Source organism: Petromyzon marinus, unplaced genomic scaffold (assembly GCF_048934315.1).
Source record: "Petromyzon marinus isolate PM22_M1 ecotype Great Lakes invasive population unplaced genomic scaffold, UKy_Petmar_22M1.pri1.0 PM_G_Scaffold_17, whole genome shotgun sequence".
In the NCBI taxonomy this organism is placed as follows: Eukaryota; Metazoa; Chordata; class Hyperoartia; order Petromyzontiformes; family Petromyzontidae; genus Petromyzon; species Petromyzon marinus.
The window spans coordinates 3,522,040-3,540,766 of NW_027422728.1; the positions used below are offsets into that span (position 1 = coordinate 3,522,040).

Sequence of the window (18,727 nt, forward strand, 5' to 3'; positions counted from 1 at the left end):
TGGACCCTGGTAAAATAAAAAATAGTTTTAATTTAGTATGAGAGCGCAACATTCTCGTCGGTAATGGCATAAGACAGGAGGCGGCAGTGTATACGTGGTGCATCTGCGTTCGAGGCTTAGCCAATTTTCACAGCCTCAGATCAATCCACTGCTGGATGATGCCTTTCCCCATATTATATGGGTCGCTTGACCATACTGCACCACACTGGTCAATGCGGTTTGTTTGAAGGGGTCCAGATCTCACTTCCAATTCATGTTATAGTCATTCCCTGTAATCGAACTTACAGTGAGGGAAAAAAGTATTTGATCCCCTGCTGATTTTGTACGTTTGCCCACTGACAAAGAAATGATCAGTCTATAATTTTCATGGTAGGTTTATTTGAACAGTGAGAGACAGAATAACAGCAACAAGAATCCAGAAAAACGCATTTCAAAAAGGTTATAAATTGATTTGCATTTTAATGAGGGAAATAAGTATTTGACCCCTCTGCAAAACATGACTTAGTACTTGGTGGCAAAACCCAGGAGTGTCCCACTTTTGTAGAGGAAACCTTTACAGCAAAATCATCAAACACCCACCACCCCCACCCCACTACCGTTCCCAAAGTCCGCCGAGTGGAAGGTCATGGCAACGCAAGAAAGTCCACTGATCTTTCACGAGGCCAGGACTGCCCACGCCCGTGTCTGAGGGTTCTAAGGTCAACTGTAGTTTAGATTAACAAAAATATCTGAATGCAACCGCAACTCACAAAATAACAAAATTAACCCAGAATGCACCAAATCTCGTCAGATCTTTGAAGCTCAGCCGGGGAAGAGCCTGGGTTTAGTGCTTAATTGAAAGACTGTCTGGGAAAAGCAGACGTTTCAGGCCTTGCGCTGCAAGTTGGCCAACAGATGTCGGTGTACGGTGACGCTTTTTATATTCTTGGTTATTTTGGTAAAGTCACGTAGAAGGGAAACAATAAAATAAAAATATAAAACATCTATGCAGTTGTCGAGTGTTACCCCCCCCCCCCCACCACCTTTCGTATGCACAGGTAATCTCCGAGTTACTCCGGTTTCCTCTCACGAGCCAAACAAGCTACAAAGGAATTGGTCGAACATCTGAACGCTGGAACTTCATGAATACAAAATCTCAGAAACAGTCAGGATTTCCTGAGTAAATGAACGGGAAAAAAAATATTCTGACAGTATTATTATTATCACCCACGGATGCGCATGTGAGCGGGGCTTAATTTCAACCACGTCCCACACACGGCACACCACGTCCAGTACGCACTTCTCACACTACGGCCGTGGCTACACAAAATAAAATCACGTGTGCCTCCTCCGGTCTACCAGCGACCCGGAAAATATTCCATGAGAAATGTAAGGCCTCGTCGTGTGCGGGCGCGCCACGCGTGAAGACTGAATGGACTTTGGGGGGCTCTGGTCCTCTGGTTGTACGTGGAATGTACGGGGGGTGTGGTGGTTGGCCCAACTGGATGCGGACCGCTATAAATTCCGTGCACTGCACAAACCCCCGGAATAAAACCACGGCCTTTGCCGGACCACTGGGGGCAACCAGCGAGCTAAAAAGAGGTCAGAGTTGGAAAAAGTCCACCCCCCCCTCCCCCTTCTTTCTCTCCCCCTCACTTGTGAAAATGACTGAACAATTTGTTCGATTACAATGCCATTGTTTCGAAGAGATCAAACGGATTATCTTTCGTCTTGGCTACACAGCCGTACGTGTGCGTGTATACATCCCCCGTTTGTCAATCCACTGCTGGATAAGGGCTCACGCCACCCAGCAGTCGGTAGTGAGGGGTTATCTGACCACACGTCAGTGTGTCTTGATAAAGCTCAGGGGGAGTACAGACACAAAATGGATTTAGCTGCACTGCCCAGAACGCCCACTACTACTGCACCTGTGTTTTGTGCAAGGTGGTCGCCCATCCGAGCAGTATCCAGGCTCAAAACCTGCTCAGACGAGATAGGTGCGCGGTTAGGCCGCAGGCCAATAGGGGTCGCATGCAGACACTTCTAGAACACAAATCGCATGTCATTGTGGTTTGCGTTGACAACACTGCACGTCGGCGTCACGAGCGACTAGTCGCCATGCTGTGGACCCTGGGCAATAATCATTGGCAAATAAAAACAGATAAGTAGCTGGATATAAGCACACCTGCTATAAGCACAGTTCTTATATGGCAACACATTCTTACGTTACACTGGTGGCCTTGCTCTGTAAAGGGTGTGCTTATATCCAGATTCTACTGCAACTGGCGGGCGTGTTAGGAAAACTTGATAACCCACACAAGCAGCACACCTTCGTGAGAGGTAGGGCTTTGTAAAAGAGAGTAAGGGGATGGAAGAGATGATGCGAGCGAATGTTTTAAGGCCACTGTGCGGAACATCTGTACGGGGAAAGTTGTATTGTCAAGCGCTTCAAAGAAGTCACACGTGGGGTTAGAGAGAAGAATAATAAGTGTGGGTTACCAGGTTATTCTGGGACACCCCTCGATTGTGGTGCAATTGCTAGAGACCCTACAACAGCACCGTCACATTTGATCATCAACCGCAACTAAATCATTATTAACATCTAAAGATTCCAGTAATAATAAGCGAATTAACATAACCATTCATGCCTCCCCAATCTAATTACAGTGGCGAGTAAGTTCACCGAGCGAGCGATGTCAATTATAATGATGTTCTAAAGCGTTTGGAGAGCTTAAAATTTAAAGAACGAGAGCAGAGTCTCGACATTTACGACTTGGAAAAATTGAAAAACCGCCATTTTAATGACAGGCCCCTCAAATGTAAGACCAAAACATTTTAGACTTGGGCGTCTTATTTTTTCACAAACTCAGACTTAATCAAGTTTGCATCTGGAGATGCTGAAGGGTGACACATTCCAAACATGACATCAGATTTTAAAATCCGAAAACTGCAATTTGCCCTCTTAAAAATTCCGTGGGCTAAAACTTGTGTGTGTGTGTGTTTGTCGTTTGCAAGCTTGGGTCCTGCGAAAGTATTGTCTGGAAGTGTTGAAGGATGTCAAATCCAAACATGACAGAATTTAAAAAATTCGGCATCCGCATTGTTGCTTAATTTCAGCCTAAGCCTGTTCAGGTTTGCGTGTGTACGTATAGACGGTGCTTTGAAGGGGGTTGGCATTCGAAACATGTCGCGTTTTTCAATAACTGAATTTTCGGGGGATTTCTTTTTGTAAGTGCGTGGCACACAGGGTGGTGCGCTGCTATGCAGGATTTTCAAATGGATATGCGAGACATTGACAGCATAATTGGAAATCACATCGACAAGCGCCATAGGGAATATCTTCAATAACATTCATTTATATTTTTATTTTTTAGATTTTTATATTTTACGTGCCGAAAGTTGTTTTTGCGCCAATTTTTATTTTGCTTCTCACCTGCGCCGAAAAAAAATACACTTAACGTGAAATATATTCGGGGAGGGGGGCGGGGGGGGGCAGGAAACTAAAACAACACGACACAATAGTTCAAAGCTAGGCACACGTTGCATGCTGCACTGAAACTCTGTGTGAACTACATGTGAACTACATGTCAACTGTGAACGCCGTTTTGTCAACAGCGCTGGATGCAGCAACAATACGTTCCTAACGCACGAGCAGCTATGGCAGGGAGCAATGTTGGGATTAACCACAGGTTGTCGCCCCAGGAGGTAGCCGTGCAGAGGAACGCAAGCATCGTTTCCGAAGGATAGCTCTCCGCAGCTGGGCCGCTCGCGTCTCTCCTGTTTTGTTAAAAAATAAAGGCACTTTTGAAGGCGTAAAACTGGCTACATGCGTTACGCCAGTACTATCCTGTGCGCGCAGGTTATGCATGTAGGTAAATACTAGGCATGTACGAATAAGACAACCCCCCCCACCACCCAGCAGTTCGACGTATCGTCATCACTCGGGCGCTTCGATAGATTCAAGATTAAACAATTTGGTTTTAATTACCAAATGTGGTGAACGCGGCACCTCGAGTGCCTGCGGTGGATTAGGTGACCGGATCAATTAGGTGGATTGCACGGATGGAATGCAAGTGGTTTCCCAGTAAAAGTGGAACATCTGGACCAGCGCAAGGGGTGAACATTCGGCCAACGTTGGCCAAACGGTTTACTGGGCGATTGTAACGTTCACTATTTGCCACACGTGTTGCGAGCATACGGAATCGCCGTCGATCGAGGATTCTGATCCGCTGCGTCGTTACTACGACCGATAAAAACACCGGTCCTGCAGTGGGTCACCATCGATGATGAAACTCGCATTTGTATTGTTTCACACTTTTTTTCGTTCTCGTCTCTACGGTTTTCGTTCACTCAACTTGGCCCGACTGTGATGCGTACCGTGTCGCTCGGACATCGTTTGCATCACTTGTAAATGACAAATTCCCAAATGCACGATTAGATGCGAACTTTGTGGGTGTAGGAATCGTTTGTTTACGGTCTATGCATCGCTACACGCCTAGTATTTGTGTATGCACACCCATACTTGTGTGTACAGATACGCTTATGCATGTAAAATACTATGGGCGATTTTCTGATTTTAAAAAATTACTTGCTTGCATTTGTAACAACAATTATGGATCTTCTTATGGATTTTTGACCACTTACACGATGTCCTAATTTTTATGCGTTTTTGGGGTTTTAACAAGTGATGTCACGTGGCAATTACCTCCTGTCAAGTGACACCACTCTTGGCGTGAAGGTGATGCCACCTGTTTGTGACATCATTTTTTCAGATCAATATAAAGAATATTTATTTATTTTGTCCCAAATTTTACGTCTCAGCCTGGACTGCAAGATTTTTCAGATTAATCTGAAAATCTGGAACATCCCTAATAGTAATACATATACATCATAATTCTAACAGCATGCATTTAATGTCTCAATGTACACGTTTACTGTATAAGATTGTGAATGTACCTGTTACAGGGGTGTCCACCAATCACTGAAGAAAATGGATTACAGTAGACTGCAGTCCTAGCTATGTTTATGAAATCACATAACCCATTCACACTTGGTAATGTGAAGATTTCATCATCTGTGTCTCATGCCCTCCTCTCGACCGCCACATGTCGACCATCGCGTTGACACGCATCATATCGAGATTTAAAAGTCCCAGGTGTTTGCCAACATCACGTGCTTTTCTCGTGTGCTGCTATCGGCGACCACTCTAGAAAGATGGATGACCAACGGATGCAGTTATTTAGGAATTGGTGATTTTGCACAATGACCAAGGCGGAGACATTTTTGTGCGCTCGGCACGCGCCTCTGTGCGTGCTGCCGACACGGATTCGCTCGAGGTTTTCGCAAACGTTAAATGCAAGCACGGCAAGGATGATTTTTGCTGCCAATATTTCAGCCAGGGGGACACGTTAAAGATCCCTTGGCGTAGTTCGCAAGAGTGGGACCACTGTGCGCTGGCGTCAGGGTCCACGTTTGGCGAAAATTACACCGCAAATTATCTCGATTGGATACATGGTGTTCATCACTCTCCCTACTGCCCATCCGAATGCCCCAGGTCAGTCTTCACATGAGACCATCCTGGTCTCTTGGGTTCTCACCTGCATGAACATAGCAAACTTGAAACTTGAACCGCACAGTTCAATTAGATGTATAATTACGATTATTTAATTATGGGTACATTCAAGGACAACACACCCTGTACAGGACAATGTGCTATACATACGAATATAATTATATGGGCCTAAGTAAGCAATGTCAATGTACGCCCCATAAAAACATATACCCATGCATGTGTTGCGTACACATACATGGGTATATGTTTGTACGTGTATTTACAGATGTATATATCTGCAAACATGTTCCTACGTTTATTATTAGTGCACTTACATGTATATATCTGTACATATGAATGCATGTGTCTATGTATGAATGTACACATGCATACATGCATGTATACATACATGCATGCATACACACATGACCTATGGGAAAAAATGTATGTGTATGGAAATACGTATACGTGTCAATGTACGCGCCATACAGACATATACCCATGCATGTGTTGCGTACACATACATGGGTATATGTTTGTAAATGTATTTACAAATGTATAGATCTGCCAACAAGTTCCTATGTAAATTATTAGTGGACTTATATATTTATATCTGTACATATGAATGCATGTGTGTAGGTATGAATGTACACATACATGTATACATCCATGCATACACACGTAACCTATGGAAAGCAAATGTACATGTGTATGGAAATATGTATAAATCCGTGTATGTACATATGCAACAAGGCAGTGGGTGACCAGTGCCTCCAGGTTGAGGAAACAACAGCTTCCACTTCAGGTTTGTTCAACCTCCGGTGACGTGAGATTGAGAGGCACGCGTACAGGCCTCGTGTCAATCCACTGCTGTATGAGGACGACCCCCACCCCACGTCGTGCTGCTCCGTTGGGGTCACGTGACCACAATTCACCGTGCCGGTCAGTGCGGGTTAAAGGCGGCCAAGAATGGACACGGGAGCATAGAAGCACAATACGACAATGGATTTTGTCTGTGATGGCCCTGTGCTTTCCCCGCCCGTCACTTGGCGCGTACAGGTGGATTCATTGAGAACTGGAACGTGAAAAAAAAGTCTGATGATGATGAAGAAGCTCCTTTGCTAGGGACCAATTATACGGAGCAGTTTATCCCGGGAAGATATGTGCCCCTGTCCGGTTGGAGAAAGCGCCGATGTAACTGCCGCTCCGAATCTTATTCGTGCCTTCATCGTGCTCGTTGATTAATCATGGAGGGACCCCTCTCTGTGGACTCCACAAATCTCCCACCTTCCTAAGTGCAAGTGATCGTCCAACCTTCAAACTTGCACCCATCAATGAGAACGCATCAACCCGGTACTCGGATCCCTCCACTGTGCTTTCAATCTAATTCCGACTCAACCGCAAGATGGAGGATCTTGAAGACGCCTTCAATGTCTTCAAGATCTTCCATGGGCTCTCAACGCTCCTACCTCTCCCCCCCCCCTCTAATCGCCTATATTATCTGCACACTGGCAACTAAGATCTCCCATCTTACTACCCCCTGTTCAAGTCCAGCCCAAAATCTTTCCTCGTCCTTCTTGTCTACGATCGTCTCAAGTCTCCGAAATGTTTCAAAGAAGAAAATGAATAAATACTTTCCTGTTTTTGGGCGATTCCCAGCGATGCGGATTTAGACGGTCTCTCAATGCGCTTGGATCGTATTGCCGATGAAGCCAATGCCGTCGCATTCCAGTTACTCAACGGATCCACCGGACGCGCGCGCCATCGCCCGAGACTGGAAAACCCGAGGTGGCACTTGTGGCCTCCTCAACCTGAAGCCACGAAAAACCTCTCCTATGCATTAAGTGCCTGGCATGAGCAATTCACATTTTTCAGATTCCGTATTCAAAGATCGCACGTTGTCCAAAACCAACGGCGCCACGTTCAAGTTGAAACCGGTTCCTTGCGAAGCATCAGAAGGTACCGGTGGGGCGAGTGGGAGGACGTGTCTCACGGTGGGCCCCCCCCCACCCCAAACTCCCCCTTCTCTCTCCTCGCCGTCCGTCTCGATCTCCACCGCGGTTCTAGTTTCTGTACCGTGCCGCAACATCGGACCACAGCCTCTGCATGTCCTCCAGGCCCCTCGTCCAGAGCTCGCGTAGCTTCACCCAGCCGGTGCGCGCCGTTATCAGCAGGTAGTAGGCGTTCTGCGGGTATCGCAGGATCGTGTAGCGGGCCATGACCAGCGACTGGCAGAACCTGCGGGGAAAAGTAGACCATGTTGTTGTTGCCGTTGCTGTCGTGACGGTTAATATCGTTTGTTATTCAAGAGGGTTTTTGCTGCCGACTTGTTGATCAGCTGGGATTTTAGCGTCCCCACCTCCGCTTTCACCTGCACGCCACCAGGAAGTAAACGGCCCTCCTCTCGTCCTCGGTGAGGGCCTGCACGCTCTCGTAGCCGGCCAGGACGTGACCCCCGGCCTCCATCGCCTCTCCGCTCTCCACCATCATGTACATGATGGCCATGGCCAGATCGTACACGTGGTAGCCAAACATCATCGAGTTGAGGTCCACAACGCCGGAGATGCGGTGCCGCGGTGCTCCCTCCGCCGACTTGGGACCCTGCTGCTGCTGCTCGCTTCCCGCGGCCACCTCCTGCACCAGGATGTTGTCGTCATTGAAGTCACCGTGGATTATGCCTGCGGCGAGGGGAAAACATCGAATTTGATTTCGTCCGTTGTCTTTTATTGTTGACCGTCCTCCCCTCGTCGCCGTCGTCATCGTTCGTGCCCGTGCCGTTTTTATTCCGGCCGCACGATTGGTGTTGCGCAAGCCGCGTGTGCGAGTCTAAGAACGGCCCCCGCAGAGTCTCAGTGAATCACCGACTTCTTCTCCTGCCTTCAAAGGCACAGAATTACAATAACCCACAAGCGTCGTACAACCCTGCACGGGGGCGAGATATGGAGCGGTGTGTAGTGGTTTGCACACCGCATCACGAGCCCTTGATTCCCGGCCATGGAGAACATCACTGATATCTGAACCAGTCCTGGGATCCTACCTACCTCCTCACCGACCAGCATGGTGAAGGAGGCAAAACAACCCCCATGACCCGACACAGCCTGGGAATGCCTTCGTCCAGATAGTGCATTGACAAAGGGCTGTACATTATTATTATGAGTATATGTGTAACAAAAACTGTTGAACACAATTTAGCATCCATTGAAAAATGATTTGGTAGAAATTACAATTATGATTTATATACAGTAGCGTCTGAATGTAATAACCCTGTCATTTGATTTCACCTGTGATCAGTGTCTGTGCGAGTGTCCCCCATTACATGCATGCCTTGTAATGCATCTGTGTATGCTGGGTAAAAGTAATCACGTGAAGCACATTGCAAAGAAAATGCTTGCCACAAATGAATCAAAATACCTTGCTGATCTCGTCAAGCAGCATAAACCATCACGCGAATTCGGGTGATCCTCGCAGCGGCTTTTGGCTAACCATCGAACAAACAAAGACGGTCACCGCATCGCGCGCTTTCAGATGCACTTCTGCGGCCGTCTGAAAAGCTCTTATTTCCAATATTAGGAAGGCACTGGAGCTATGCACTTTTAAACCTAGATTGAACACTAATTTATTTTTGAACTGATTTTTTGTGTTTAGTTTGTTGTCCTTCCCCCGCACCTCCGATTAGCACGGTTGGCTATGTACGGTGCGAAAGAAGTTCAACGTACACATGTACGCGGCACCCGTCGTGGCTTCAAGGCCTCGTCGGTGGCCTGAAGCGCCCCTCGCCCCCTGAGGCATGGAGCTACGTCCCGGGTGAAGCTGCGAGGCGAGCGTACATCTGGTAAACTTGTGCAGGTTGGGTTGGATCTCCTCGCGGAACTTGGCGATGACCTCCCTGACCAGACCCTGGTTGGGGTCGCCGTCCAGAGTGAAGAGGTAGGACTCGAGCAGGTGGGTGTTTGACAGGTTCCAGATGAAATCGTCTCGTTGCAGGGAGTGCAGGAACGGGTGCTCAAACTATGCAGATGTTTAAAAACGAAGGCGGTAAAATGACAAAAAATGCAATACGAGATTAACATCGCATTGGCCAGTTGAGTACACATGTAAGTTAAACGCAGCAAAACGTCAAGCTAGCAAAGGATAGTCTTCGTTTCAGAAAATATGTTCTCCTTGACTTATTATTTTCTCTTTGTTTTTTTTTCGGTAAAGTCACGTAGGTAAAACTATAAAATAAAAGAATAAATGAAAAAACAACTACATTTTTTTTCATTCTATCATTTTATATTTTTACCTACGTGACTTTACCGAAAAAACCAAAGAGTATGAATCCTTGCAGTCATGAAAGCTAAAAATCTAGACTTATTATGCAGCTGAGGGTGAGGCTGCCCAAGTCCTGCGTGCGGCTGGCAAATGTTTGATTGGTATTTGTGAATAACAGGACACTTGAATGGATCTGAGAAGTAGTTTTGTGAGATCACCTTCTGCGGGCCATTCTCTAACCAGAGGTGATGCACAGAATGAGATGTTTTTTTCCATCTCATGACATGGCACCAATTAGCACAACTCATACAGCCCTTATCAAGGCACTGCCGTATTCAGTGTTGGTCATGTAGGGTGTTTGACCATACTTCGCCAAACTGGTCAGTGTAGGTTGGTGAAGGATAGAGGACAAAGGGGGGGTGGGGGGGGGCAGGACTGGTTCAGATATCACTTGCCACGAATGTTAGCCGTGGCCGGAAATAAAACTCAGGTGGCCGGGTTCGTAGCGCAGTGTGCTCACAACTGCGCCACCGCTCCACCCCGACGCTTGGAATAAAATTTGGGGGGGGGGGCAGACAACAAAAATACGTTGCTTGAAAACCAGCCATTCGATCACTTGGAAGGACTCTCACGTTGCTAATTATGAACAGCTGCGTACGTTCCGAGCGAGTGGGCTCGTTACGTCACATTACACTTGCATACCGAGAGAAAAGGCTCGCCGAGACTCAAGACTTTTTTTTTAAGATTGTCGCAGTAAGGGGTTGGGGAAACTATCACTCCGCATTTCCCAATGAAGTAATTTGCGAGTTATTTCTTTTTTGCCTTTTTACTTTGGCGAATATTCTCATATTCTTGTTTCTTTCGGTAAAGTCACGTAGAAGGGAAACAATAAAATAATAAAAATATAAAACAATACATTTTTCACGACATTTCGACTGCAACACAAGCAATCATCATCAGGTGTGAAAACCACAACAATAATTTTTTTTTTTCAAATTTCCTTGTTGTGGTTTTCACACCTCATGACGATTGCTTGTGTTGCAGTCGAAACGTTGTGAGAATTTCATTGTTTTATATTTTTTTATTATTTTATTGTTTCCCTTCTACGTGGTGGTGACTTTACCGAAAGCAACAAGAATATGAATCCCTGCAGTCTCATGTCACGTGTCAAGAGGCGCTCGTGCGCTCGTACCTGCTGCAGGGCTTGGTGGATGCTCGCTGCCAGCTTGCCCACCTGGTAGTACAGGCTGCCATCCGCCAGCACCCTGGACAGCGGCACGCCGGGCAGGTACGTGAGCAGCCGCACGTTGAACTCCTTCTCTCCTTCGCCGCAGTCTGAGAATTCACAGCAGGAGTCGCCACCGAGGTCAAGAGGTCACCACGGTTAGTGAAATCTCACCGTCGCTTCCTTTTGCTGGAACATAAAAAGCTGTTCGGAAGCTGATATCGGAACCTCCAAGGTCTGGCCAAAGTGTCAACTCAGCACTTTGCACCCTGTGTTCATTACCCACGTGCTATACTACACAGGGTCTCTGATGAATTGCTCAACTGATAGCCAAGGCTACTATTCTTTTGTTTAGGAAATTAAGCGACAATTTGCTGCTCAGTATTAAATGGTTAATAACAATAATGAATGTGCTAAGTCCGATATATAACGCACATAAAATTCGTGTAGTCTTTAAAACGCCAATCTCTCAAGCAACTTGAATCGAGTATTTGTTCCCCCCCCCCCCAAAAATAGTAAATTGGAGTGATTTTTTCCTCATGACTTTCTTTCACGGTACTATTAACGCAGAAATTAATAACACGAACGCATTCCGAAATTCGCATTCCTATATGGCCTTGTTGTCTAAACCGCTGTAGCTAAATAAAGCATTTGAGAGGAATAATACCTCACCACACCCATGCGTAAGGCATCCGCCAAAGTTGCAACGTGGCACGCAACCCTCACGCCTTAGCGCACGCTGGCCGGAACCGGGGGCAATTCGCCCAGGTTCGGGCCAGAATGGATACGTCAGCACACGAGTCTAGCTGAATTCCCTGGGTTCAGCTTGAGCAAATTACTTAGGAGCAGGGTGAATGGGGGCCCCATCTGCATCAGGAGGCGACTTTTATCGCTCGTTCCATCACGTAAATATAAGGGTCAGCGGCATTCCGTGATCTTCGCATTCCAAACACGGCGTTGGGCGGCGATGTCAGCTCACGCGATGAACCCCGAGCCTGGGTTTAAAGGAGCGCTGCTAGCCCAGGCATTATAATCAAAATATGTACTTTTACTGGAGGAATCCGATGGGCTATGAAGCACTTTGCTTTACAAATGTTTAGCAGCCCAGTGTTGTCCCAACTACAGCCCGTGGGCCAAGCCCGAACCACCAAAATTAATTCATTCTGGTCTACAGGACAACTATCCCGCCACGCCTTACAAGAACTAATTAAGCACATGTCTCAGTCAGCAATACTCACTTGAAATTACAAACGACAACCGTCGCCCCCGCGCCCTCCCCCCAACTGAAAAGTTTGACAAGACCCTCCCGATACTCAGTGAGGCTCTGCTGTGAAAACAAGTGTAACGATGATGATTACAATAATAATATTAATAGAAGTGATGCGATGCAGGAGGCCGGAGTGGGTGTGGGGGAGAGATAAGCTCTGTATCGACATGTTTGCATTTCTCTAAATCTCTCCTCTTGCGGATAGATCTTTCACCTATCTCTTCCAAATAAATATCATATTTCTGATTAAATCTCTCTCTGAATGAGTTAAATGATGACATCACCCTGCTGCTCTATTTAAGACCGGGAGCAAGTGAGGGCTTCACCATTCTGGCGAATTGCCCGATGATGCTGGATGTAATTACCAGCGAAACGTCGTACTCAAATATTGTAAATGTTGCGGATTCACTCTTCATCACACCGGTGGGCTAAAGTAGTGAACTATTTTGTCTGTTGTCAACGTGACACATTTTTTACTGTTTGGCTGTGTCGGGTGGTGGAGGGTTATGACACATTTATAAATAACGCGATCTCACCCAAAAACTTTTATCATGAATAAATCTCTCTCATATCTCTACAATATATCGCTTGTGACATCTCTCTCCCGTCTATGCTTGTTCATGTAATACATGGTTTTGGTTTGACGTGTTCCCCTTGTCAGCCAATCCGGAACTCGATGCAAAGAGTTTGACGTTTGCTTCTCAGGGTCTCGTGGGAAGATAAGCAGAAACAAAAATTACGATTTAGGTTTCGTAAGTATGTTGAAATTCTTTCGCACCATACGTACGTAGCCAACCGTGCTCATCGGAAGTGTGGGGAGGTGGAACACACTGTGCGGTTGGCGAATGGCGGCGTCGGTGAACTGTACAAACATTATATCTACCAACCTGCAGGTCAGTAGATGAGAAAACAGCAAGTGTGCTTCTGATCTCTCACCACAGATGTTATCGTCTCGTCCGTGTGGCTTTGCTGTGAGCAGTCATTCCAGTTTCATCCCACACACCAAACATTGTTTTTTTATATATATATGAAGAATTTACAAAATATCACAATGTGGACCTTGGGCCAGTACCAACAAGCAGTGCGTTACATCCACCAACCTCACAAAAACTAAAAAGTACGATCCTTTTACATCACTTATCGTCAGTGGAGTGAGACCCAGTATTATACCACCGCCTCATGCTCGGATATTGATCGTTGTCTTTGCAAGTATAAACCAATGCTGTGTTCGTATGATTACTATCAGCCTATGACTAAATCACCTGGAATGTGCCCTATCATAAGATCTGAAAGCTAAGCAGGTTGAGCCTGGATTAGGGCTTCTATGGGTTACAATCGTGCATTAAACAGGCATCACAGGCTGCTGCGTGGTGCTATGTTGTGGGGGCCAGAGTTCAGTTGCAGCAAAATCAATTGTACTGCACTGTACATCTATTAAACTTGATTTGTCACTTTCGTGACTGCAGGAATGACTCTTTGGTTTTTTCGGTAAAGTCACGTAGAAATAAGAAATAATAATAATAAAATTACATAATAGCATACGACGTTTCGATTGCAACGCAAGCAATCATCATCAGGCATAGAAGAGCAAAATTTAAGAGAGAGGAAACACAGAACCGCAGATATATATACAGACACCTAAGTAGAAGGGAGTTCACACAGAGACACAAAGAGAGACACAACGTACGGAGCACAGAGAGATAGGGTCTCTGTGCCGAGGCCTTAGCATGTAGGGGGAGACAAAGGGAGATGGAGACGCACATCAAGTAGAACAAGATTTAGTATTACGTACATCTCTTCTCCAATGTCTCTGCTCCTGGGACCCACGCGGGCGCAGCTCACCGATGTTCTCGAGCGACATGATCTTCCCGCTGACGTTGTCCACCACCTCCTGCATGGGGAAGCCCCTCTCCCACAGGAACCTCATCATGGCCATCTGCACCTCGAGCATCTGCGGCCGCTGGCTGTCCCGCGTGTTGGTGACCTTGAGCACGAACTGGCGACCGTCGCGCGCCAGCACACGGTAGTTCTGGTCGACGTAGCTCGCCAGCGGGCTCACCCCCGCCACGCTCACCCCGTAGAGGCGCTCCACCAGCTCCGCCGCGCGGGACTCGCTGAGGCACGGCTTCTCGTGCTCGCGGCCATCGTCCTGCGGCGCGGCTTGCATCGTCTTCAACGGACAAAACGAGGGCAATCAAAAAGCTTTTGGGTTTTGCAAGTGCACGTTGGCGTCCGCTCCATTCGTGCAGCGCAAGGCGCCTCCGATGAGCACGGTTGGCTACGTACGGTGCGAAACAAGCTCAGCGTACACACGAGGCTACACCCTGGAGGCGCTACGCTTCACGGACAGCCCACAGTAGTTGTCGCATTTACAGAATTGTGCCGACACACGTGGCATACTACTGATTTAAATTACATCTCCGAGATCTTTAGCATCCGACTGTGAAGCAGACAGTCCGCAATATTTACAGTTCATACACCCACAGCGTTAACCGGGGTGGTCGTGGGGCTCGTACCACAAACATCTGCAACGCGCTACCGCTCGGCCATGAAGTCAATCGATCGATCAGCGATCAATAAACACGTCTCTTTGCTCGCATCACATTTAATAGCAACACATTTCACCGAACAGAAAAGCACCACTTAAACATGTCAGATATAAGATTCGTAATAACAGAGAATTCTCCTTGTGTATTTCAGTGGAAATACAGCCAGTGCCTGATAAAGTAGCATTACTGTAACTGGAATTTTAACAAGAACCGTGGGTTTATGCAGCATTGGGGAGCTGCAGCTATGGCCCACCGAGTAAACACCTTGTCCCGTAAGCACGAAATCACGTGTTCAAATTCCACTGGATGTGTAACTGTGTGAATAATAATCAGGGCTTAATCTGTCACTGAATATTTTCTGGGTCGCTGGTGCGGAGTGGAGTGGGCAGCACAGCCCCGGTAGCCACGGCGATAGCGAAAGGTACACACGGGACGTGGTGTGCCGGGTGTCAGCATATTTTTCAGAGTCGCTGACACAGGGCAGCCCTGGCCGAAATTATTTCCATACACATGTAAAAGGCAAAGTTGTGATTATGTGTGTCTGTTCAAAATGTTTAGCGTACTTCCCGACATGCAACAAACTTGAAATTTGCCATGTGGGTACTTTCCAGACTGTACACCACGCAAAAATTATTAAAATACACTTTTGTGTTTTTTCGGGGGGAGGAGGGGAGGGGAGCTCAATAATGCATTTTTTTCTGCACGGCAAGTGAGCTGTGACGTCAAATCTGTCACGTGACCCACGCATGTGGAGGCGTAACGCATTAGTGTAGTGGTTAGCGCACTGCGCTACGAACCCGGCAACCTGAGTTCAATTCCCGCTCACGGCCACCACCGGTGACGATTATTTCAACTGCTCCTGGGCCTCCCTTAGATCGACTCAGCCTCAAACGAGTAATTGCTGTGGTGTGTGAACATCGCCACTGGGGACACAAAGGCGCCGGGCGTGGTGCTGTCACCCACCCCTTCGTCTGTATATATAAAAGGGAAATTTGTGAATGTGTGTCTGTTCGAAATGTTTAGCATACTTTCCGACATGCAACAAACTTGAAATTTGCCATGTGGGTAGCTTCCAGACTGTAAACAATGCAAAAAGTATAAAATATACTCTTTAGTTCTATTGGGTAAAGTCACGTGGGTGAAAATAAAATAACAAAAAATCACGACGTTTCGGCCACAACACAAGCGGCCTTCATCAGGTGAAGGGACGAGACTGTCTGGAGGACAGCGCTGGAGTGAGAGAAGCCACGCTTAGATCACGACCTTTAAGCTGTGTCAGAAGAAGAACACAAAGCGCCTTGACAAAAGAATTAGCATATAATTTAGCATTGAAATGACTCATTGAAATAGCTAAGTTAAAGTATACACATCCGCAGAGGTACCCCTTAACAAAGGAATTAGCATAGAATTTAGCATTGAAATAGCTGAGTGATTAGCTTGTAACTGGTCACAGAAATAGCTATGTTAAAGTCAGAGCATATTTCACGTAAACAAAACGTGCCAATAAGTTACTGCTTCAGCACACTGGTGTATTGGATAGTAAACCCAGAACATTTACCATTAGAGTATGACGTTTCACTGATTATTACAACCAGCTTCATCAGGCGAATTGCCATAATTGTGAAGAAGTATTCCTGTTTCCGTCTTTGAAGTCAACTCAGCCTTAAATGAGTACTTGGTGCAGGGTGTGAACATCGCCACTTGGGAGACAAATGCGGCCGGGCGTGGTGTTTGGCCACCCACCCCATCGTGTGCTGGGCCGGCCTTCATAGGTGTTGGCTCCCAGCCATTGCCCCGAGTATGTTAAGGCTATACGGGGGTCTTTGTGTGTGTGTATGAGATGCATGCGAGTGTGTGTGTGTATATGAGATGCGTGTGTGTATGAGATGTGTGTGTATGAGATGCGTGTGTGTATGAGATGTGTGTGTGTGTATGAGATGTGTGTGTGTATGAGATGTGTGTGTGTGTATGAGATGCATGTGTGTGTGTGTATGAGATGCATGTGTGTGTATGAGATGCGTGTGTGTGTGTATGAGATGTGTGTGTATGAGATGCACTGCTGTATAATAATGTACTACTCACTACTGAGTACACAGACAGTCCCCACTGCGTTCACAGCTACCACCCCAACGCACGCATAAACTCAACCCAGTCATTAAAAATGTTAAGTTATGTTTAGCAAACAATAGTCATTGCAACGTTATACTTGAATCTAATAACAAGTTTAAGGCACTGCTGTATAATAATGTACTTGTCACTACTAACCACACAGTACCCACTGTGTCCACAGCTACCACCCCAACGCACACAAACTCAACACACACACACAGTGTGCTAACCACTGCACCACCGCTCCCCACACACACAGTGCGCTAACCACTGCACCACCGCTCCCCACGTCCACCACAACCTGGCACCCGATGATGTATCGATCGGCTCGGCTCACCATGGCTGCTGCGCCAAGTCACCTGCAGAGAAAATCGATTTAAATTTCGATTAACTATACTCGCGCCGATTCCTAATGGGATAACATTAGGAATCGATTATAATAGAGTTACGGACGTATGAGTCGATTTCAATTGGGATAACATGGGAACCGATTTATTTGTGGCTTAGGCTAATAAAATCGATTTGCATTGGGATAACATGGGAATCAACAGTGGTCTAAAATGAACCTTCATTAATCGTTCCCTACTGTGTAGACGTGGGAATCGACCACGTCAGACGATCACGTGTGTGGGCGTGGTCTCTCAACGTCAATCAACCAGGTAGGGCGTTGACTGGTGGAGAGTTTGGGATCTGATTGATTGATTGATTGCTTCTGTGGACAGGTGTCTTTTATACAGGTAACGAGCTGAGATTAGGAGCACTCCCTTTAAGAGTGTGCTCCTAATCTCAGCTCGTTACCTGTATAAAAGACAGGTGTCTTTTATACAGGTAACGAGCTGAGATTAGGAGCACTCCCTTTAAGAGTGTGCTCCTAATCTCAGCTCGTTACCTGTATAAAAGACACCTGGGAGCCAGAAATCTGTTTGATTGAGAGGGGGTCAAATACTTATTTCCCTCATTAAAATGCAAATCAATTTATAGAATTTTTGACATGCATTTTTCTGAATTTTGTTGTTGTTATTCTATCTCTCACTGTTCAAATAAACCTACCATTAAAATTATATTTGTTAAAATTATATTTCTTTGTCAGTGGGCAAACGTACAAAATCAGCAGGGGATCAAATACTTTTTTTTCCCTCACTGTAAACCCCAATGATCCGATCGAAATGAGGGATTTTGATCGGATCATTGGGGGGCCACGTGTCACCACCACCCCCCCCCCAAACAGTCATGAGCAGCACCTCCCCACACGCCCTTGTCACCGAGAAAAATGTTTCACGTACGAGAGTGAAACTGATATTTTCATTCTCAGCTGGAATTTAGCCAAATGCAATACGCTTGAGAAACATGGTTTAAAATCACAAGCAAGTTGCCTGAATATCAAACCCATGGTCTCAGCAGTACAGCTCGGTGCTCTTGACAGGCTGAGCCAACCGGTCACTTCATCGCAAGCAACCGGAAGCATCAAGGTTGTCAATGCCGTGTGCGTCGTCCTAATGGGGAGCGGCAGTGTGGTGGCTTGCAACGCTGTGATGCGAACCCAGTGAACAGAGTTCAATTCCTCCCCACTCACGACCAATAATGGTGCCGAATATTTAAACCGCTTTCCATGGGTCGGCATGGCTTTAAATGAGTACCTGGTGCAGTGTGATCGTGGTGGTGGTTGTGATGGTGGTGATGATCATGGTTGTGATGATGGTGGTGGTGATGGTGTCTCTATGGGTCTCTGTGAGTCCCTGAGCCTCTATGGGTGTCTACGAGTCTCAGTCACTCTGGGTCTATATGGGTCTCCATGA

The 18,727-nt window shown here is 46.5% G+C and overlaps 1 protein-coding gene across 1 annotated transcript; it reads right to left on the reverse strand.

The window, feature by feature from the left end:
• Positions 1-1,617: 1,617 nt before the first annotated feature.
• On the reverse strand, positions 1,618-15,047 carry LOC142911156 (hydroxylysine kinase-like). Its single transcript, XM_076060255.1, has 4 exons — positions 14,116-15,047; positions 10,974-11,116; positions 9,358-9,538; positions 1,618-8,208 (listed from the first exon to the last, which is right to left on the reverse strand). Exons 1-4 carry the CDS (start codon positions 14,438-14,440, stop codon positions 7,898-7,900), a joined length of 960 nt encoding a protein of 319 aa, XP_075916370.1. The 5' UTR covers positions 14,441-15,047; the 3' UTR covers positions 1,618-7,897.
• Between the last annotated feature and the right edge of the window lie 3,680 nt (positions 15,048-18,727).

Coding starts and splice junctions, on each gene's coding strand:
- LOC142911156 (XM_076060255.1), bottom strand. CDS start 14,440: ATGCAAGCCGCGCCGCAGGACGATGGCCGCGAGCACGAGAAGCCGTGC. Junction 11,117..14,115: donor CATGTCGCTCGAGAACATCG/GTGAGCTGCGCC, acceptor GTGAATTCTCAG/ACTGCGGCGAAGGAGAGAAG. Junction 8,209..9,357: donor CCTGCACAAGTTTACCAGAT/GTACGCTCGCCT, acceptor CCCTCGCCGCAG/GCATAATCCACGGTGACTTC.